The sequence below is a fragment of the Pseudonaja textilis genome, chromosome 2 (genome assembly GCF_049901715.1).
Source record: "Pseudonaja textilis isolate UNSWEBS1 chromosome 2, rPseTex1.2, whole genome shotgun sequence".
Classification (NCBI taxonomy): Eukaryota; Metazoa; Chordata; class Lepidosauria; order Squamata; family Elapidae; genus Pseudonaja; species Pseudonaja textilis.
In genome coordinates this window covers 49,924,199-49,947,765 of record NC_141991.1, presented here as the reverse complement: position 1 = coordinate 49,947,765, position 23,567 = coordinate 49,924,199, and the positions used below count along the sequence as shown (strand labels likewise).

The window sequence follows — 23,567 nt, the reverse complement described above, 5'->3', positions numbered from 1 at the left end:
TTGGTGCTCTCTGGATTTAGTGGTTTTCTTGCAGATGTTTCATTATCAGTTGTTACCTACTTTGGTAATGAAACATTTGCAAGAAAACCAACAAGCTTGGAGGGCACCAAGGATCCCACAACACCATATATGCTCATTGTGTAGGTACCAGAAGTGGATTTTTAAAATTTTTATCTATTTGGAATGTGTATGTTGGGGATATGGGTATGGAAAAAAGAATGTGTGTATGTCTGTACATATGTATGTTCTTATGAAAGAGTTGATATGTCTTAAGGGTTCAATTGTGGTTTGATTTTGACCTAAATTATATATAGGCCTGTACTATACTTATATATACTTGTACTAGAAATGTCTCTGAAAAGCTAGGACTGTGATGGCAAACCTGTGAGACACAGAGCCATTTGTGCAGGCAAACGAGCCAAACCTGCCTGCACTGCTCATGCGTGCATCTCCCTGCTGATTTTTGGCCTGTTTGAGGCTGTTTTCAGCCTCCCAGAGGCTTGAGGGAAGTCTCTGTAGCCTCGGGAGGCCAAAAAACAGACCTTCCAGAAATACTGGAAGTGCCAAAACGGGCCCGTTTTCAGCCTCCAGAGGCTTTCCTTGAGACTCCGGGAGGGTGAAAATGGGCTCCCCCGGGCTCTGGAGGCCCCTGGGAGGCTGAAAACAGGCACTTCCAATATTTCCGGAAAGCCCATTTTTTGGCCTCCCGAGGCTGCAGAGGCTTCCCTCGAGCCTCCGGGACAGTGAAAACGGCATCAAATCAGCTGGGAGGCGGGCAAATGTGCAGTGCAGGTAAGGGGGCGGGGGTGTTGCATGCGCAGGGGGTGGGGCGGGGGGCATTGCATTGTGAATACTGGCACGCACACACATGCTTCTGGCACACCACAACAAAATGGTTCATTAACACTGGGCTAGGAATATTCCCTTTTCAAATAAACTATAAGAACTGTCTGATTTACAGAAATTTAGGAACAGAAGTTTCATATTTCCCCTTATGTATGATTGAGATTAAATGTAAATTCTTTTATTTAAAAAAAGGGGGGCTGCCTACTCCCTTTCTCTTTAATTGTCCATAAACATGAGTATGTTTCCACTTTAGTGAATGGTCTTTAAGAATAAATAACCTGTAATAGAGAAATGGGGTATTTGATATATATAGCATACAAGTAGTCCTCGATTTATGACTGTAATGAATACTGCCCATTACAGCTATAAATCATGATGGTTATAAAGTGCATCATCACATGACCAGCCCAATTTTATTTCCTTTTTTGTGGCGGTCATTAAGCAAATGATTATGGTTATTAAGTGAATCTGCTGTTGTTCAGTGAACACTGTGTCAGTAAGAGAACCCATTGTTCACTATGGAGCTTTTTTTTGCCAATAACTTGAAGCAAACATCAGTTTTCAGAAAAAATATCATAATTGGGGTCATGTGACTGAAACATTGTAGATGGCTGTAAATGCTATCATGAGACCACACGCATCATCAGGAATATGGAACCAGGTTATAAGTACCCTTTGGGGAGGGCTCTGTCAGAACCTCTAGCATTTACAAGTCAAGAATTACCTATATCTGTGAATGGAAGAATATGCTTCATATTCACTTAAATTTCTGGCCTTCTTAGTGTCACTGGGATGTTGCCAGCCAAGTTGAGAATGTAAGTTAAAATTATTCTGGACCTTATTCTAATGCATTTTTTTCCCCCTTTCATAGTAAGTCAGTCGAAACCAGGCATAAGGGTAAGTCTTAAATCCTGCTTATAATGTTGAAGATGTGAAATCATTCCGTTTAATTGCTTTGATTGCAAAATAAATTGTAGCTACATGTATTGAAATTTTATTTTACTAAGAATGTTTGTAATTTAAGAAAAACTGGTCAACAACATGTTAAATCTCACTTTTTCCCTTAAAGCCCTAAAAGATTTGAATCCATGCTTTCTTAATATCTATGTTTTCTTATAAAAATGCAACTGGCTACAATCTTCCTTAATTCTTTGGATTTCCCAGGCAACAGGTAGGATTTAGTTATCGCTTCAGGAACCTTCTATCCAATTATTTCTTTTTCAACTCCTTTCATTTAAAGGTGTAAAGGGTTTTCTTTAATATAAAAATTGATTTACGATGTTACTCTCTGAAGAACAAGAATATAAATACATTACATATATTTTGGTTTTGGTTTTGAAATGTATATTAAACATCTATGGAGGATTGGGTAAGATAAGCAAAAAGCTTTCTAGCGTGTTTTTTATTTACACATATACTATACACATTGTCTGTCTCTCTGTCTACTATCTATCTCTTATCTCATTATATACTGGCACTTCAAAAAGTGTAGGTTTTGTTTGTAGAGGTTGAGGTAGGAAAGTATTATTTCCATTAAATTTATTTTGCAAACAGCCTGTTTCTTTAGTTGGGAAACTATAACATTTGTACAGCTTAAAACAAATTCCTGGAAGAAATAATAATAATAGTAGTACTGTTAATAAAATAATAGTAGTACTGTTAATAAAATAATAGTAGTACTGTTAATAAAATAATAGTACTGTTTCTGTCCCATAGATATGTAATAAAAACAAGATTTTAAAATACACAACGAGATCAAAACCAAATGGGCATATTCTGAAATCAGTGCAAACATCCTGTGAGAAGAATGAATGTTTAACAAAACAGAAAACCGGATCAAGACTTTCAGTGACCAAAGGTAGTAAACATCCTGAAACTGTGATGTTTACCAAGGATTTATCGAAGGGACCTTGTAATAAAGATGATGCTTTTATAATCCAAAAAGACAGTACAACTTCAAAGCCAGATAATGTCAGAAATTCAATTAAGAAACCTTTGGCATACAACAAGAAATTTAAAAAGCATTCTCTTTCTGTTGAGGATCGAAGGGACAATTTGGTATGTTTAACACAAGAACAGCTGGAACAGATTTTAATGGCAGTAAAAGAAGGAACCCAAGGAGCCACTCAGGTTCTGGCAGAAAAGAAAGGAGATGCAAGTAAGTTTTTATTTCCCTTTACCCAATTTTATGGGCATTCTTCCTGGGGAGAAGAAAAGTGAGAAAGCACATTCATGCCTTCATCTTAGCATTGCTAATCAAGAGAAACAAAGCAAAACAAACAAAAAAAGAGCTCTTTATAAATGTGCATGGTAAATTATTTTCTTTCAAATACCTTACAGTGACACATGCTGAATTAATTAACTACTATAGGTTCATTAAGTTCTATTAAGCTGCAAGAGTAAAAATACTAACTTCAATTGCTAACATGTATTCACCAATGATACGGCTTTTACATAGCTATAATTAATTTCTCCTTGTTCTTTTATTTATCATGAGGTAGGCACTATTTCTCTGCAAAGGCCCATTTTAACAAATAGTTACGTTGCACGACTGCAGTACTAAACACTTTTGCCTTGTTTTCTATTTTGATGAATTTTAGATTATGTGGGTTTACAAAATTAGAGGTCTGATATGCCGATTTTAAGGTCTAAATCAGGTTTTTGCACACATGTGCGCTACAAATATGGGATTCTGTTAACCTGGTGAGCTGCCTGGAGTGTTTTTAAGATCAGCTGAGGCATGGTGATAACGCAAATCAGCTGAGCTGTGCGCATGCGCGGCACAAATACAGAGCTCTGTCAAGACTGGATAGCTGCCTGAAGTGTTTTTAAACTCAGCTGAGGCGTGGCAGTCCACTCTGCCATGCGAATCAGCTGAGCCAAAAAACAAGGAAATATAGTCATGACAAGGGCGGGTGGGCGGGCCCAGCCAGAGGTAGTATTTGCCGGTTCTCCAAACCAGTCAAAATTTTCGCTACCAGTACATCCGAACTGGTCCAAACCGGCTGAATACCACCTCTGGTCTAAATCCTTAAATCACACTGTCTGAAATTGACATTTTGTTAAATTTGTTGTTAAATTTTAGCAATAGCCATAGGCAGCGCACAAATATGTCATGGCAGAAGGGAGCGTGCAGTTGTCCTTCTCTGATTTAATAAAGTTTCAATTACCAAACAGCTGTGACATTTTACTCTATGGTGTTTAGATTGTTTTGATATATGGCACTTTGTAAACTGATTCAAGATGCTTTTTATAATAAGTAGACTAAAATATTACCACAATAATAAAAAAAAACTTTATGCATACCGATGGAAGCCATAATATTCAAAAAATGCTTTTGGAAAAAAGTATTCAACAGTGGCTAGGGTTTGAAGCATCTTGGTTTACAATCAGGAAGCTGTGAGTTCGATCCTAGTTAGAGGCTAATATTTGGAATAGACTCTCCTGATCGAGCAGGGAGCTGGACTAGATGACCTCCAAGGTCCCTTCCAACTCTGTTATTATTATATATATGTTCTTCCAGTTTGAAGTGCTGCACAGTTCTTCTGAGTATTTTGGAAATGTTTATTCACATTTTATTCACCAATTGGTCACAATTTTAATTTTAAACATATAATCCATTAGGAGAACTAAAGCAAAGGATGGTGCAATTTTAAAGCTGCTTTATTGCAGCGAAAACAAGGAGGAATCTACTACTTCTGCTGCTGAACTACTATTAAATCCTTTTTTTTTTTCCATTCAGACACAAAAATTCTTGATAATCCGACTTCAGAAGAACATGTAATGGGATTGCTTCAGAAAGTTGGTGATGCTCCATCTCTTTCAAGTGAAAGTAGTTTCTGTTTAAAAAACCCCCAAGGATTATCTAGACACGCTGAACAGAAAATAATAATGTATGTACATCTTACCAGTCAAAAATCTAATTTAGTTTAAGTTTTGCTTTGGGATGCTCTTGAAATACCTCTCCACTACTGAGCCAGTGGGCGCATTGGACATTTTGAGGGCACATTGTGCATGCTCTCAGAAAGTGGCTGCCATATGGGACTTTCTAGGATATCTCTCTTCTCTTTTTCCCTCTCTCTCTCTTTCTCTCTCTTTCTCTCCCCCCACCCCCTCCCTCCCTCCCTTTTTTTTCTGGGCAATCCCATTTCAGACAACATACCAATTACTTCCTGATATAATTTTTTTTAAAGAATGCCTGGGAGGGTCCCAGGAATTTGGTTGGAAATAAAGGTGAAGTGGAGTGCATTTTATTTAACAGCATGACAAGTTGTTTATTTTTCATAATGAGAATATTTTAAAAGTAAATAAGGTTGGAAACTGGACAGGTACCAGAAAAGATACATGCCACTTGATACTATGGGCTTCATTTTGCCTATCTGCACTATATAATACGTAGAACTAGTTTATTGTAGTTAGGTGTTGACCTAGAAACTGGGAGACCTAGTTCCGCCTTAGGCACAAAGCCAGTTGGGTGACCTGGGCCAATTCCTGTCCTTCAGCCCTACGCAGCAGGCAAGGGCAAACCACTTCTGAAAATCTTGCCAAGAAAGGGACATGTCTAGGCAGTTGCCAATAGTTAAGACTGACTTGAAGGCACCAAACATTTAAAAAAATATTATATATCATGCATCTTTACAGAATTATATAGGGACATGCACATGAAAAATCACGCTTGAACAAGGAACTTCATCTAATTTACATATAATGGCTCAAGTAAAACACTATGCCGGGGTCCCTAACCCCCAGTCCATGGACTGGCACTGGCCTGCAGCATGCCAGAAACCGGTCCGCGCAAACAAGCAAAGCCCCGTCCACGGGATGGAGGCAGCACACAAAACCACGTCCCAACGGTCCACAGAAAAACCTTTCCACAAAACCAGTCCCTGATGCCCAAAAGGTTGGGGGCCACTGTCCTAGGCGATAAATAAGTATATTGTGAGTACTGTGGCTTAACCATACCACTGTAGCTCTGTTTATATATCATGGTAAGATCAGTTTCAATTTAGCATGACAGGAACGAGTCTAATCTTTTGGGGAGCTTACACTATTCCCATCCTGCCATATCAGCTTTAGTTAAATATTCTTTCTTTCCTAATCAAGTAGAACTTTCTATCTGCTTAGTTTCAGTAAGCCAGTTTCAGGATTTACAATGTTTAAATGGCTTGTTTGTAATAGAATAGTAGTGGTAGTAATTACTGTTTCATTAAAGCATAGCTAAGTAAGTGCAAAAGCTTCCATATTCTTCCATAGGAAAAGGAAAATAGATGGAGAACATTTAATCTCAGGAGACAGCTGGATAGGTTTCTATTTGTGTATGTTGTACTCAATTATAATACATAAATATGCTTAGTGTGGAGTGAACCCTAGAGTGCTTCGTGTGCTTAGGTTATCCAGTGCAAACAAAAACAAACATTGCTTTAATTTGTCAATTTAATTTGTCAATGTAATTTTTCAGTCAATGTATAATTTATTTAAGGAACGCCTTTAGAATGCAAATATAGTGAAGAGGACCTTTCTTCCTTGCACAAAATGAATGGTGTTGCTTAGTAAAATTATAATGAACAGAATGCTTGAACTTCTTTCTGGTCCTAGTAGTATAATATATCATGTATGGTTTTCTAAGTCATATTTGTTTTTAATATTAGTGGGTGGTATGTAAAAGTCTGTTAAATTTTCTTCACCAGGAATTCTTGGAAGCCAGCTGACATATTTAGTACTCTGGGAGAACGAGAGTCAGATAAAATCTTGTTAGATGCTAAGAAATCTCAGTGGAAGAAAGAACTAGGTACTGTGTAATTTGCTGTATTTCTATATTATGCAATTGATCATTGATTAGTATTTAACCTTAAATATTTTGTTTCTGAAGTAACAGGTGTTTTGGTTTTGATGCTAGTATACTCTTGTTCTAGTAGTACTGATTTCAATTAGCAGTGTTTAAATATTTTGATATTTCAATCTTTTTCATTATTTTTAGTCTTAATAAATATAGAAATCAAATAACAATTATCTAAAATTCATGCCTCATTTACAAGTCTTTTTTCCCTATAATGCTTTTTTAATAAGATAAAAAAGATGTAGTGGGCTAGTTTCTGGCTTTACTTATTTCTGTTCCAGATGTGGCATCTCTTGTATAAAGACAGTCCCAGTCAGTTCTGGCACATCTTGGCCCAGTATGCTGCAACTGCAACCAAATCCTCACCCTGTTCCATGCCAGAGCAAGAAATAAAATGGCACCAGCACATGTGTTTTTAGATTAGAAAGAAGCGTGTCAGTTAGGTTTTGTTTGCAGATTTTATTTATTTAGACTTTAAAGAGGGTTTATGTACTAGAACTGGTATTGAAGATTGTTGGTTGCTAGGGCTTACTGTTTGTGAAGCTTTGAATTGTGTTCTGAAGGATCACTGAAATGAAGGACCAGAGTCTGGAAGATAAGGAAGTGCTGACTGTGAGCCCTATGTGTGCATCCATGGTGTTTAGATTGTTTTGATATATGGCACTTTGTAAACTGATTCAAGATGCTTTTTATAATAAGTAGACTAAAATATTACCACAATAATAAAAAAAACATTATGCATACCGATGGAAGCCATAATATTCAAAAAATGCTTTTGGAAAAAAATATTCAACGGTGACTAGGGTTTGAAGCATCTTGGCTTACAATCAGGAGGCTGTGAGTTCGATCCTAGTTAGAGGCTAATATTTGGAGTAGACTCTCCTGATCGAGCAGGGGGCTGGACTAGATGACCTCCAAGGTCCCTTCCAACTCTAAAGGATTAGAGAGACAGTGAGGAGCATCTGTGGTGCTGAAACACCATAGGAGTTGCACTGATCTGGTCAAAGCTGGTTGCCTTGAGGGTGCTTGTATCAATGGATACTATATTTTGGACCCCACCTTGGAAGGTAGCAAGAGGTGAAAGGAAAATGTCAAGGCAGTGATTTTTCATCAGGAAGTCAAAGTGGTTAATGGAAAACAGTTCAAGCTTTGTGATAAAATGGTCAGAGAAACATGACAGAAAAGCACTTGTTAAAAGGTGGTTAGTCCACAAGATCTTCTATATATAGTGTCTGAATGAGGTGCAACATTATGAATGCCCTTGTTCTTTGAGATTATTGCAATTTTGATTACGGTTCATTGGACAATCAGCCAGATGTTCAGATGGGTTTGGCATTTTTGTCCATCTGTCAAGTCCTTTCTAAGGACCTGGGATAGCAGAAGTGATGTTCAGTGGTGCTAGAGGTATCATCACAGAATGTAAGCTGTTTCAAGCAAAGCTGCCTTTTGCAATTGACTGATGGGTGATTTTTGTCGATGCCAGTGTATTCAAGTGGTGTTCCAGCAGTTTTGGATTGCACCCAAGACACTTATTATTATTGTTGGTACTAAATAAAGTGTATTGTTGGCTATGCTGTTCTTATAAGCAGTTTTGACTGAATTGGTAAAAAAGTTATAAGAAATCTGTAATCTAGAGACTACTTGGTTCTCATCCAGGGTGTAGGAGCAACATGCAGTATATTGAAGAAAATGGTATATAGATATAGAAGAAGCAAAAGTGATTTACAAGGATAAAAAGAAATGGAGAGAATAAATGGTTGATATATGATTTAAATATAGATTTAGCTGAATTTCCATTCCTCTCTTCTTTTCCATATCTCATGCTTTAATTTATTTGACTTACTGTTTCTTACTCCTGTATCCTGAAAAACAATGGAGTGATTCTTATTTTTCACGTAAGTAGAAAAAAGAATGATACTTCCCTTGTTTAGACTTTAATTGAATTGAGTGATTGTATGTGATCTCTGTTAACCAATTAAAATTTCTCCATTTTCCATTTCCTGGGAGAGAAAGCAAATAACTTCTCGATGAACTTATAAACAATAAAATAAAATAAAATCAGATTAAAATGCATTCTTAAATTCCATCTGTAGTGCAGTTGAAGTTGATTAATTTATTATTAACCAAAACTTCTATCAAATGTATTACTTCTAGCTCCTATTTATTGAATTAAGCCATTTAAAATTATGACTTGTTTCACAACAAATGACAAATCTAAATTACATGTGATGTTAATAAAGAATGTTAAGAGAAATCTCAAGTCATGGGGTGATACTAGAAAGGCATGGAAGAAGAGTGATATATACAAAGCCAAGGACATTTCTAGTCTTACTTCCATCGTGATCAACCATTATTTAATGTGATGTAATGAATGCAGTTGATGAGCGATTGCAATGTTTATTTCTGTGTTACAGATGAACAGGTAGCTTTAAAGAAGAAACTAAAAGAAACTTTGGAAGCAGAGTCCAGATACCACCAGCGGCAGGCAATTGATACAGTGAAGAGATGCTTAGAAAAAGGACAAAAGGTAAAAAATACAACATGTTTACTGTATCCATTGCTTGTAAGAAAAATGCTTATATCTATACTTTTATTTCTACTATATGCTGTTAAATAGAATAGATGCTTCCATTTAACTTAATGTTTATTTATTTTTTTGCTATTGGACATAAGGCATTTTCACAACCTGAGGCAGTTGTTTCCCAAACTTTCCTAAAATTAGGTGTGCTGCATAATGTAGGAGGTAGCTGATATTATTTTATGGGTAAAATCAATTACATAATATAGGATCGCTTATAATGTTGTATTTGGTTTTAACATTCCTCTTAATGTATAATGTTTGAATTCACCAAGATGCCTTGTTATAGATGATGTCATCAGACAACTTGACTCCTGCAGCAGAAGATCTCAATAGTCACAGAATTTCAGCCACTGAGCCTAGTGAAACTTCTCCCAGTGTGTCCAGTGGTCGAACTGAGCAGTTCTCTAGTTTCAGTTCTCCTGATTTGCCAGCTGCTATCCGAACAGCTTTTGTGTTAGGGGTAAGAATGGATTTCTGAGCATTGTTCTATATTTTAAAAACAAAATATTAAATGGAATGCCTTTATTTGGCAGTTTCTAAGAGATTGGTTTATGGGATGACACTTGGAGTTGTTTTGATATACTTTTAAGCAGGGGTGGGATTCTGCCAGTTTGGACTGGTTTGGGCCAACCCCTAGCTCTGAAGATCAGCTGAAAGCGAACAGGTTCACTCCGATGATCATATGGGCCTGCCCGCCGGCCCTGTGCTGTACTGACCTTTATCGTCCCAGCTGATCAGTGTGAAAGAGTTGATGGCCGCTCCTCAGCTGTGTTAACTCCCCTAAAGTAACATAGCAGGTAAGGATTTTTGTTTTGCTGTTCATGCGCGCTGTGCGTACATGAAGCGCAAAGCATGTGATCAACAAACCAGTTGTTATACTAGCAGCATCCCACCCCTGCTTTTAAGGCAAATCTAATGAATGCACTTCGGGCCATATTTTGCATGGGCACTAATTTGGTTACAGTTAAAGGATGTGCAGAAAATGAAAAAGGCAATTAACTGCTCCTGATATTACTTCTATCAGTGGAAGGGGATGGGCCAGTGTATCCAGACTGCATCTTCCAATTCTGTTTCAGAAGATTGAGAGACATTTAGAGAAGGCTTGGAAGTGACAAAAACTATAGGGAAATGAAGAGAAAATCCTATGACATTAGCAAACTTTTACTTGTTTCAGGTTGACCTCTGAGGCAGGTAAGTTCCTCAAATAATAGTTTTATTGGACATCTCGTATTGGCACAGGCAGGTGAAAACCACGGGAACATTCAAAGTCGTTTACACTTAATTAAAAGAAAGTTTTCCCCTCCCCCAAACAACCCGTCACATGGTCCAATCAAGGTGCCATCCGGTTATCTGGTAACTTCACTACTCCTCTCTCCGACCACCTGTGGGAATGTCCTTGATTCCCAGGAGAAAGTATTTTGTTTTGGCTACAAAACCCCAACTATCTCTATTCCCCCTTCTCTGCCCCTCAGCTCCAGTGTGGCAAAACTGAAGCCTCAAAATGGCCTCAGGTCAACTTCAGGGTTGACAAAATTACCTCTAACTTGATTTTATTATAAATGGTCAAAGTGTAAGTTACTAAATGTATGTAATGTTTCAAACCATATATATATGCATCGAAAACAACATTTTGTTTATTTTGTGTCATAAAGTTCCTGTACCTATACAGGTTATTTAGATACATAAGAATGAATGTACGTCAAAAATGATAGATATAGATATAATTATATAGGTAGTCTTCAACTTATAACCACAATTGGGACTAGCCATAAGTTAGGGTTGCTGAACAAATGGTTGTAAGTCGAGGACTACCTATATATTCAAAATACACAGTAATTATAATTAAATTGAAGTTTAAAATTAAAATGTCCCAACCTAATTGGTATCTCAAGTTCCAAATATTTGATGGCTCAGCAAGGATTTTAATGCAACAGTCTTGAAGAAATAAGTAGTTCAAAGACAAGAGGTTTCAGTACCTTAAATTGCAGTCAGAAATAATATGATCATTACCCACAATACTGTTCTGACCCATCCGGGTTCTCAGAGAGCAAACACAGACAAAGGCAGCAGCCCCCACCTTTCAAGGTTTAATCACGAATGCTGTTCCTTTACAGATAAAAGGCTGCTTTCCAACAATTATCTCCAACAAGAAAGAGCCTTGCCAAGTTGTTTGTCAAGGCTGCCAAAAACCCAGAGATAAGAACTAATTTGCAAGATTCACGAACTAAGATGTCCACCAGAATTTCTTTGCTTTCTGCAAAGAACGCTTTTCCAAACCTGGCTTTTATCCTCTTGAGGGAGGGGCCATTACCTTGCAGCCTTACTCCCGAGTTGCCTGTAGCTGCTGTAATTATTCTTTCCTCTGAGTAATCCTTCATGCACGTGCACTTGGCACAGGCTCCTAGGGAACCTTCTCGTCACTGCTGCCAGCCGCCACAATCTCTGAAGGCAGTTCACTCCCTGATGGTCCTGGCCCTTCATCGGAGTCCTCGCTCACCTCAGCTATCTGCATCTGCTGCCGGCTAACCACAACAAATACGTAGGGCAAAGGCTAAAGATTAAAATCAAATTGGATAAACTGAATTTATTTAACTTCCTCCTTTTTTATGTACATGTATGACAAAAGTAAAGGGGCAACGAAAATAACCAGTGTTCTCCTTTTAGGAAGCAACACCAATAGAGCATCCTTTTAGTGCTGTGAAACGTGAGCAACAGAAAAAATGGCTTGAAGAGCTTGATAAGCAAAAGGAAGCTGACAAGCAGCGAAAAATGGAAGAAAAATGTAATTTTTTGAAGGTAGTCATAGTTATAAGGCCACTTTAAATAAGAAAAAAATGGAAGATCTAATAAAAACATTAATCGAGCTGTTTTTTTAGAAAACAGAATTATAGCAATGGAAGTACAAAACGTGCATGTTGAAATTGCTAGGGAAAATAAAGATTCCAGTTAGCATAAAAAATTTGAATCCTGGCTACTCAAGTTTTAAGAACCCTCAAATAAATGGTCCAGTGAAATCTACAAATGCTTCTCAACAATTTGTCAATATATCAAACATTCCTGAACTCAAACAGTAATTGCTTGGTGTGGAGAATGTCTTTAATATATTTCAGTGGAATTTTTGAGATGTAATATTATACTGTCCAGGCATTCAATCCTAATCCCCTCGCTCCTTGGTTTAACAAAGTGTGCTCCACAGCTAGTCAAATGTGTTAGAGCATCTATGACCTTTAAGCTCACTAATGAACATTCTTTACATATGTGTCCTGTAACAAGAATATATAGCCCTATGGAAAAAGATAAAGGGGAAATATAAATGGCTGTTTGGAAGAAATTGGCACAAGCCATATGAAAAGTCGCAGTGTTTTAGTGGCATGTTATCAAAAAGTTCCCCTAGATTGAGTGTTCAGTCCCATTCAAGATGGGATGCATATTTCTATGGCCCTGTTTAATATCCACTCTGGAGTTTCAGATCTCTTGCCCATAATCTCAGAGAATCTTCTTGACTGGCATCTTGCCACCGCTTCAGAGACCTCCAAACTTAATGGAACAACTCATAAGTGAAAGTTCCCAGTGGCACTTCTGAAATCTACCATGCTTGGTCTCCCTATTTATCTATATTGATCAGTCCTTGCAGATGCCTAAAGAATAGAGCTGATCCCTAATAGTCCGAAATTTAAGGAAGTTTTAAGCTTCAGTCTAAACAGCTAAGCCCCCCATTCTGTGGTTCTGTTGTGCCCCAACACTTTTGTTTGAGCTTCATAAAAGAAAATGTGGACATATATTTAAACATTTTCTTTGTATTTCTTTAGGGTGAAGAGCATGACAAATGGACAATACATTTTGATTCTTTCAAGAATCCTATGAATTCGTTTATACAATATCCTTTAAATACAACATATCAAAAGACTCCTGAGGCTGTACAGCTCTCCCATGACCATACAGCTTGTTCATCTTCAGCCTTGTCTTGCCTCACACCTACAGAGATAGAGATTCCAGGAAAAGCCGTTGGAAACTATATTTCAGAGCCAAATCAAAAAGCCAGGTGATTGCCTAAACTTTTTCTCCCAGGTTGTAATCTGGCATTAATCAGCATAACCTATAAAACTGTTCTTTCAATAAATTAATTTTACTTGTACTTGCAACTCTTATTTATCTGCATTATGAGTCACGGTGGTGCAGTGGTTAGACTGCAGGCTACTTCTGCTGCCTGCAGTTTGGCAGTTCGAATCTTACTAAGCTCAAGGTTGACTCAGCCTTCTATCCGTATGAGGTGGGTAAAATGAGAACCCAGATTGTTGGGGGCAATATGCTGACTCTGTAACCTGCTTAGAGAGGGCTCTAAAGCATTGTAAAGTGGTATAGGTGCTATTGCTATTACTGTAGGATTTCTTTTTTTTCTACAGATTTGTCTTGTTTAACTATATATATATATATATATATATATATACTTCTTAGAGAATAAAGGTATTTGTGTGAAATCATTTTGAATATTGTATCTAGTCTCCTGAAATGTCACAGGGCCTTTTTACAATGCTTTTGAATGTTTATGGATTAAGGGGGTTGCAGGTAGTTGATAAACCCAAGTATTTCATTCTATTTTCCATCTCCACTAAGGGCTGGGGAGAATTCAGACTGGGAAAGGAAGTTAGAAGTTTATTTTTCTCGATTCAGAGCTGGCTGCAATTTGTTAGGGTAACAAAGACTATAAAACTGGATTTTCTGATTGAGGCAAGCATTAGTTCTCTACTGAAAAGTCCTAGGAAACTTGAAGTCAGTAAGGTAAATTAGTGAAGGAAAAATATAGGCAGAAACTCTAGGTATTTTTTTCAGAACTGTTTTGTTCAGTGAATGTAGTTTTATTTTTACTAACATTATCTCTGTTTCTTTGTTGATTTCTAACTCTTTTATGTAAATCCAGACTTCTTATAATTTAATTCAGATCTCTTAGTCCCCTGTTTAAAAGTTAAAAAGGGACCCTGGAAAATAATGAAAAGGGAAGGGGGATAGGACGATGGAGATTCTAGGAAAAGATGTGGTGCTTTGTGACAAAAGAGCTACAGTTTGTTTAATTACATATCTTTCCAAATTCCCCTCTGCTGATAGTTTCCTTCGTTCAATGACTGCTCTTCTGGATCCTGCTCAGATTGAGGAACGAGGAAGACGACGACAAAAACAATTAGAACATCAGGTAAAATCACTATAACGTTGCCTTTCTAGTTTATTGATTTATGTTTTTCCGTAAGAGCACTGGCATTGGATTAAAAGACAAAGCACCAGCATTGGATAAAAAAAAAACACAAAACAAATGGAACAAGTAACGTGAACTGTGCCAATAGAATGAAGTTTAGAATGTGATTAGGACCATGACAGAGCTTTTCTCAAACTAAACCTAATTATTTTTAAATAAGTTTATGACACATACGTTTCCAATCTCTCAGTAATACAGGCTTATCTGTATCATTTCTTCTTTGAATTTTTAAGGGAGCCAGATGGTAACAGAGTTTTTATCATTTTAAGAATGGAGGTATATTTTGAAACCAATGATTTCATAATCTATTTGTAAACCACCACTTGACCCTTTTCTCATACATCCATTTAAGCAGAAATTGTCCTAAACAAAATTATGATAAGTTTTGTCAGCAGTAGAAAGCACCATCTCCTAGCTGCTGCTTTTGACTTCCGGTTTGAGAAACCTCTTCTAAGCTTGCTTGAATTGGAGAAGCCGTCCAATTGAATGCAATGATTTTTTTGAGATCAAGTAGCTCCACTGTATATGTTTTTCTACGTATACTGTATTTTTAGCCAGTTATACCGAAGACCGATATAAAGTTTTAATGACTCAGAATCAAAAAAACCCTAAGCAAAACGAAGTAAGAAGATAGGACGAAGGAAGCTTTTAGCGTAGATTAAAACATGTTGCAAATTTGGTTTCTAGAAAGCTATCATGGCTCAAGTGGAAGAAAAGCGAAAAAAGAAACAGGCAGAAGAGGAACAAAGAAGAATGGAGGAACAAGAAGAAGAGCACCGGCTTGCCAGAGAACAGGAATTGATGAAGAAACAGTTTGAAGAAGACCTGCTAAAGCAAAAACTAAAAGAGGTAAACATTCACATGTTCCATGGCAATAAACCAATCCACATCAGCCTCAAATAAGTCTGTCAGGTTTCTATTTAAGCTGGGTTTATTTACCCTCAGGCTGAAGAAATATCAAAGATTATGAAATTGAAAAATTTCCACTTAAAGCCTTACTCAAGCAACAAGATATTTCTGAAATTTTTATTTAGGTTTTTGTCCTTGTTTGCTTCTTCAGTGAGGGCTGAAGCTAGCAAAGCCAGAATTAAGCCCAAACAAAACTTATCAAAAAACCTGCAACATTCAAGGCTTAAAAATAGATGACAAAAATTCATTACTACATATGGGTAAGAGAAACAGATGCAGGATTTAAACTCTTGTGCTGATTGATAAATATGACAAAACTAGCTCTATACCTGTGTTACAAAACTATGTGATCGGGCTTAGTTTGGGGGGAAGAAAATAAGGGGGGGGAAATGTGCCTCTGCCTACCAGCATCTATCAGTATTCATCTGGCTAGTGTCCTGTCAGTGTTTGAGAGAGTTGAGGGCTGTTTGGAAACTGAAACATGGAAACTGAAACAGTATTTGCTAAGTGTGCAAGGAGACAGCAAGGAGACTGGGCATGACTTAGCTCAACTGTTCTGTACTAAAGCTGCTTGCTGCTTGGAAACTGAAACTGAAACTCCTCTCCTCTGCTTGTGTTTTGCATTTGGAACAGATTTCAGGTAGGGAGGGGGAGTAGAACTCCTTAGCATCAGAGCGTGTTAATAATAATATACAAAATACTAATGCACTGATGGTCATTTCGAAAAATCCTTTCTTGGTGAGCGCCAAGAAGAATATACATGCCAAATTTCAAGTTTGTAGGCTTTACAGTTCTGGAGATTTTGTGATGATGCATGAGTGGTATTTCGCTTCCATATTTGTAATAAAAACAACTTACCTCTTCCTTGAATCTTCTGTTGCTATGTGAATGTGCATTTGTAGAGAGAGGTTTATTGTCATGCCCAGGATAATGTTCTCATATATTTCTTTCACTTAGTTTCTCAGTTCTGTTTGTCCCTTTTTCACTTCTAGTTGCTATTTACCCTAACTGCATTGCGTTAGAAACATCTTAAAAATACTTTATCTCTTTCAGATACTCATACAGATTTCTCCTTTGAATATCTTATAATATGCAAACAAACATACAGTGTTTTAAATAGGTTTAGTGTTTATTTTTACAGTATTCTTGCTTTTATTTATTCTATTAGGAAAATAGGATTTTCCTAATGCTTTTTTATCCTATTAGGAAATCATGACCCTTAAAACAAATGAGTTGTATCAAACAATGCAGAAAGCTCAAGAATTAGCTCAAAGATTAAAGCAAGAGCAGCGGATTAAAAGTTTGGCTCAGAAAGGACATGACACTTCAAAACTGCAAAAGAACCTTGGTGGTGGTTAGTATCATACTTAAAAATAATACAGAACTGAATGAAAATTTGTTTCTATATTCCTTGATGTGAGAAACTTCTTAGAACACAAAATATTTCCCAACAGATTTTTGAAAATGTTTTTGAAAACACTTTCAATACAGTCTCTTATTGATGGTGTATTATAACTAAATTTAAATACATGTAACCATAATATTAACATTTTTTCTATATAGCACTACCTCCCCTTTTCTTTCTTTTTAGAATATATTTTTATATATTTTATGGAACTTTTATTTTACATATATGCTGTTTTTTTAAAAAAATAAAATTAAAGGAAAGTTTTTGTAATATGTAAGGTACACCTAGATTGGGCCATCTGTTTGGTTTGAAAAGTTCAATTTATTGGCAGATATTGGGGTGATATTTTCATAAGTATTCATGTTAATGTGTATGTATGTATACATAATTTCCTTGTTCCTACTCTGCCTTACTAAGTAGTATTTATGCTAAAAGTATTGACAAAAACAAAGGTTTGAGTTCAGCATTAAACTGATGTTAAGAAATAGAGTTGGAATGTTCTTTGACTTTTCTTCTCTTTAGGTGATACAACTAAGGAGAATAATTACACTGACTTGAATGGGGTTTTAGAGACTCCTAATTATCAGAATCACTGTTTTTCAGAGACTAACAATGAAACAAATGAGAGAAAGAAAAGTAATTTCTCTCCTCAGAAAGACACAGCTGTGCAGACAGGTACCTTAATTCATTATGCAACTTTTTATTTATGTATTTTTCCACGCTATATTGCTTTGGCAGACTCTTGTTCAACAATCCTGTTTGGTGTTACCCCACAGCTTTTTGCTAAGTCTAGTGGACTCACACATTACTGTGACACTTCTGCAGATTTTGCAGCTGACAAAATCTTTTGCATTTGTTCAGAGTTGGACAGACTGCTGGGTTGACTTGAAAAACACTTCAAGAGGGCATCTGGAATTTTTCTGAGTTTGTAGAAACTGAGGAAGTAGACAGGGTACCCTTAGCATGAGCTCTTCCTGCTGTGGATTGGATTTGTGCCCCATCTGTCTCCTTTGGGGCAGTTGGATAAAGGGTGACGTCTGAAATCTGTTGTGATAAACTTTTTTTTTAAGAGTGGGAAGGTACCACCTGCCTTTAAAGCAATTGGGTAGCCCCTCTTGAAGGAGACATCTCTCATTCCAGCCACATTGGATAACTTGCCCTCAGTTCACTTCCCTCCCTTTTCTTCAATTACAGTGGCTCCTAGAGAAAACCTGTACACTTTTCAGCTTGAATTTATACCTAGGCCAGATGAGCCTTTGTTTGTTTGTTTCAATGTATAAACTTTCAAAATAGAATGAGACAAAGCAGTGTACAGACAATTAAAAATACATCACAAAATGCATTAGAAAAACCAACTGTGAGGAAACTAATAAAAACAAAACATGTCATATACAATAATATTTTGCAATGTGAAATACAGAATATTAAAAAGTACGAAACTTAAAATATCAGTATTTAAATAAACACGTTATATAAAATATAAAGCTGCCTGCAATTTGCAGTTCGAATCTCACCAGGCTCAAGGTTGACTTGATCTTCCATTCTTCCAGAGGTCAGTAAAATGAGGACCCAGATAGTTGGGGGCAATATGCTGACTCTAAACCACTTAGCGGGGATTGTAAAGCACTGTGAAGCGGTATATAAGTCTAAGTGCTATTGCTGTTGCTATAAAGTGTTAATTGGAAAATGCAGGTCAATCAAAAGACGTAACAGTTCTGCAGTTGCTGCACCTTGCCCTTCTGTAACACAGTGTATGTGGGTCTGCCATTGGATAGCTCAGAAACTACACTCTGTTCAAAATGCATAGCCTGACAGCTGGCAGGAGGAAGCAGGTTCATCAGGCTCACCAAATGCTAGCAATTTGATATGCTAGCGATTGCTGTCACTGATTTAAACACTACTTTCAAAATGTCTCTTACTTTGGTGAAAAATTTATAAAGATGATTAAGGCGATTTACACAAACCAGAGAGCAAAAGTGATGGTGAATGAAGATGTGACAGAAAATTTCTATATTAAAAAAAAAAAAAGACAAGGATATTCACTATCCCCATTATTATTTATATTAACATTGAAGTGTTAACTAGAAATATTAGATAGGATCCAGAAATAAAAGGGATGGAAATAAAGAAATATAAACTACAAGCATTTGCAGATGATCTGGTTTTTATACTGGAACCATTAGAAACTGGCCCCAGATTGATAGGGAAAATCAAGGAATATGAAGACATTGCAGGATTGAAAATAAAGAAAAAACTAAAATATTACCAAAAAACCCTTACAGACAAATAGAGAAATGAATTGACAGAAAATAGACCTTCAGATAGTAAAGAAAGTGAAATATTTAGGCATCCACTTAACAGCAAGATGTGCAACAATTAAAGATGATAACTACACAAAATTAATGCAACAAATTAAGTTGGATTTTGAGAAATGGAAGAATTTACAACTATCAATGATAGAATAGCTACCATAAAAATGAATATATTAGCGAAATTTACTTTTCTTATTTCAAACAATACCAATTAAACTAGAGGAAGAAGTATTTTGAAGAATTAAATAAAGCCATTTTGAAATATATCTGGCAAGAATAACATTGAAAATGTTACAGGAGTCCAAAGGCAATGGGGGTTTGGGGCTACCAGATAGGGAGCTATACTATCAGGCATCTGTACTTACATGGATAAAAGAATTTGAGGCATATAAGATTATTATTGAAGGGACATGATCTTCAATTAGTTTGGCATGCTTTTTCATGGTATGGGAGAAGTACTGCACATAGATATTTTCAAAAACATTATGTGAGGAATGCTTTACTTTTAGTATGGGAAAAAATTAAATCACAAAACTATAGGAAAATACCAGTCTGGCTTTCTACAATGGAAGCATTTATACATCCAAATCTTATTAATTTGGAAAATAAACTTTAAAATGCAAGATGAACAAGTTAAAGAAACGATAGGGGCAAAAAACTTTAGCTATACAAGAACTAGATAAATGGCAAAAACTTTGGGATAGGAATTACAAACTGACAATGGCTATTGCTTATAAGGAAAATCTCTACAAAATGTTTTAGAGGTAGCATTTGCCACCGGCAAGACTAGCAAAAATGTTTAACAACATGTCCTCCAAATGCTGGAAGTGTAATCAAACCCCAGGTACTTATTATCATATATGGTTGACATGTACGAAAGCAAGAAAATACTGGACAAAAATACACACATGGTTGGAAAATGGTTTCTTTTATTTTTCTTATATGTATCCATGTATTCATAACTATGTTTATACTTATACCTATTATCTTGTAAGCAATTGACAAATCAAATAAAAAATGATTAAGCAGCATATAGATTTGAAGCCAGAAATATTTTTGTTAGGTATTATACCAGAAAACTATGATATATTTAATTTTACATGTTCTGATTGAAGCAAGAATTGTATTTGCACAATATTGGAAAAATGAGAACACCCCATCAGATGAAAATATAATTTGGAAAATATTGGATTGTGCAAAGATGGATAGATTCACACTGAAAATAAAAGATAAAGATGTAGAGTATTAGGCTTTATTAGTGACTAGAGATAAATTATGTTGGAATAGATTTATTACCAATATAATGTAACGCTCACCACAGTATCATATTGGAGATTATTTCCATTGGATTTAGTGGTCATATACTCACCTTGGATAAGGTCAATTTAAAAATTTGGATAAACATTAAATTTGTTTACTAATGCTGATTTTTTTTAAAATCTTAACTGGCATTCAGAGTAAAAAGTTTAGAGTAATGTTAATTATTATGAGTGATGTTTGAGTAAACATATTGAAGGAATTATTTAAACTTGTTTTTTTTTTTTGGTTAGAGTTTGCAATCACTGATTTTCCCACTGATTCTGAAATTTCCCCTACGCCAGCTGGGGAAGGAAGAATGGACTGTGCATCTCCAGATGTTGCTGTAGAATATATAATGGACTTCAGCAATAAAAGAAGCAAGAAAGAAGAACAATATCTAGATAAAAAGATTTCAGAAAAAGAGAATATTATCAGCTGTTGCAGTCGCTATGAACAGTGTCCCCCAAAGCAGAAACATCCAAAGGCAGTGGGAAAAAATGGGGAAAAGATGGACTGGAACATAAACAAACCTTGCAAAAGATATATTCCGGCCTCTGAGAAATATCCCAGACTCCAGCAAAAGCAGAGGGAAGAAAAGAAAGCACAGCGACAAATGGCATTGCTTCAGTTGGTTGAAAGAAACAGCCCTGGTAATCTTTGCAAGAAAAATGGTGTTTCCCCAGATAGAGCCCTCTCACCTCGCCAAGAAGATGAGGTCAAAAGTAAAGTAAGTGCCTTCAAAATGTGAGGATGGCCTAGTCATAAACCATTGTCTCAGACAAGTATAAATACTTGCAGTAGTGGTAAATTGAATGTTACACACAGAGGAATGAAGTATAATAGAAAATACCACAAAATCAGCTATAAATAATTGAATTACATTTATGAGAAGAACAAAATAATAGGGTTATTTTACTGTCATGGTTAAAGCGGCAACTAAAAAGACGGTGAATTCTAGTTCTGTCTCAGGCATGAAAGCTGGCTAGGTGACTTTGGGCTAGTCACACTCCCTCAGCCCAACCCATCTTATTGGATTGCTATTGTGGGGAAAATAGGAAGAGAAAGGATGTTATGTATGTTCGCCACCTTGAGTTACCTAATAAGTAATGAAGGCTGGATAAAAAATCAAATTAAAAAATGAAAATTCCTCAGAAGTATTTCTAAGAATGATGTATGCTGCTGTGTAGTGCTAAGTATGCTACTGGCGCTATGCCACACCAGCACCTTTTCCTCCTCTTCTCCATTCTCTTCTCATGTATGTAACTACAGTGATTAAAAGAAGAAAAAAGAAGAGCCATGTATTAGTATAATAAAATTAATTCAGTCCTTACATTTATTAAATCCAGAACACATAGAAATGCATTGCTGCAGTTTCTTATTTTTACAATAGACTTTTAAAATTTTGATAGAAGGATACCGTATTTTCCAGACTATAGAGCGCATCAGAATATAAGCCGCACACACTAAATTTTTAAAGAAATTTTTTTTTTACATATATTAGCCACACCAGACTATAAGCCACAGATATATACGTTGTGAAATGAGATATTTACACAGAAAGAGAAGAATGCTCTTCGCATGCAGCCAGACATCTCCAATGTCTCACCGTTGATTCATTAATGCCAAGCTTATGTGCAGCAGTTCTGTTTCCTTCCTGGATAGACAGATGGATTGCTTTCAACTTAAAAGCTGCATCATATGCTTTTCTTCGTGTACTTTCCATGATGAGGGTGCAAAAAATATTTTGCATTCGTGCATGTCGGGCTGCTTGCGCCGAGCGCGCCAAAAACTACTAGTAGCGCCTTCTTCTTTGCATTGACCTCTTGCATCTGTCATGTTTCTGTGCCCCCTGATGGCAGTTAGCGAAGAAAAATCTGTAGATAAGCCGCATTGTTGTACAAGCCGCAGGGTTCAAAGTGTGGGAAAAAAGTAGCGGCTTATAGTTCGGAAAATACAGTACATCTTGAAGGTGTTAACATCAGGAATATTTTTTCCCATCTGTGATCAGTAGAGCCAGGGTTCTTAATACACACTTCATTTACTGTTGAATTTAATTGATTCTTTAGATATATATGTTATGGTTTTTGAAATTTGGACCCATTGATTTTCTAAAGTTGGATATTCGAATTCCTCCTATGTTTCAAACATATTACCAATGTTTACTTCATCACATTTTTTGTTTTGCATAAAATTGTATTACTGATTTCACTTCAAATAAAGTGTCTCACAGATTTTAGAATTCCAAAGATCTCTGAAATTGCTAATGTATCTAGATTATATTATTTGATCAATATATGTTTTCATTTTATATATATTGCCAAGCCAATAATTTTAAGTTATACTCAGCATAGTCTAAAATCCTTAAAATTATCCAAAAACTGATGTAAAGTATTTATTTCTTGCTTGGCCCCAAACTTCCAATAAAACTATTTATCCTCTGTCTTCAAATTAGGTTCAGATCAAATTTCTCGTGTGATTTGGATTAAAAGGTAGCCACTTAATTTAATAGTTTAAAATTAGTTTTATTTAACTGACCATATATCCCTAGCAGCTTTCAAAGCTGGAAAAAACAATCTCTGCTATCTCTGTTGTGATACATTTCCTTCTAATCAAGTTCAAAGTGGGTAATATTGGGGGGGAAACATTCTCATAGGCTTTAAAATAAATGTCTAGGTTTAAAGTGGAAAATCTGAAAATGTAAATTATCAGCATCATGGGACAATTTAACCAAAGAAATTTGAGCATCTTGATTTGCTATTAGAATTTTCATTATTATTTATTTATATAAATTGAATTAATATTGGAATCCCTCTAAAACTCTGCATCAGTCTAGAGCAGACCTGTCAAACTGGTGGTCCGCCAGCCAGATATATCATGCACAGGCCACGCCCACCCCGGCTCCACAAAGGTAAAAAAAAGTCACGATACGTCACAATCTGAGCTATGATACAATTGAGTTTTACACCCTTGGTCTAGAGGTACAGGTGGCCCATTGGTAACCACCATTCATTGACCATTCTAACCTGCTCTGAATGAGTGGTACTTATGACTGGTCCTCAGAGTTCCAGCCATCATAGTGTCCCATTGTCATATGGTTGTCATTTGCAACCTTTTTTGCCAATTTCTGG

The 23,567-nt window shown here is 36.2% G+C and overlaps 2 protein-coding genes across 6 annotated transcripts in view; one reads left to right on the top strand and one right to left on the bottom strand.

The window, feature by feature from the left end:
- The window catches only part of CCDC66 (coiled-coil domain containing 66), a 37,252-nt gene that overhangs the window by 5,051 nt on the left and 8,634 nt on the right, over positions 1-23,567 (top strand). For 2 of the 5 annotated variants that reach the window (XM_087923855.1, XM_087923858.1), the window contains exons 3-15: positions 1,718-1,743; positions 2,563-3,004; positions 4,589-4,739; positions 6,534-6,634; positions 9,097-9,209; positions 9,550-9,723; positions 11,928-12,059; positions 13,073-13,305; positions 14,367-14,451; positions 15,199-15,360; positions 16,627-16,774; positions 17,351-17,503; positions 20,691-21,166. In XM_087923855.1, coding sequence (XP_087779981.1) covers positions 1,718-1,743; positions 2,563-3,004; positions 4,589-4,739; positions 6,534-6,634; positions 9,097-9,209; positions 9,550-9,723; positions 11,928-12,059; positions 13,073-13,305; positions 14,367-14,451; positions 15,199-15,360; positions 16,627-16,774; positions 17,351-17,503; positions 20,691-21,166 — 2,396 coding nt within the window. The remainder of the gene's footprint in view (positions 1-1,717; positions 1,744-2,562; positions 3,005-4,588; positions 4,740-6,533; positions 6,635-9,096; positions 9,210-9,549; positions 9,724-11,927; positions 12,060-13,072; positions 13,306-14,366; positions 14,452-15,198; positions 15,361-16,626; positions 16,775-17,350; positions 17,504-20,690; positions 21,167-23,567) is intronic. The other 3 variants (XM_087923857.1, XM_087923859.1, XM_026723804.2) reach the window with 3 other exon arrangements.
- The window catches only part of TASOR (transcription activation suppressor), a 58,963-nt gene continuing 54,971 nt past the window's right edge, over positions 19,576-23,567 (bottom strand). Inside the window, exon 26 of the transcript XR_015741636.1 lies at positions 19,576-21,702. The gene's annotated coding sequence lies outside the window, so the exon portion shown is untranslated. The remainder of the gene's footprint in view (positions 21,703-23,567) is intronic.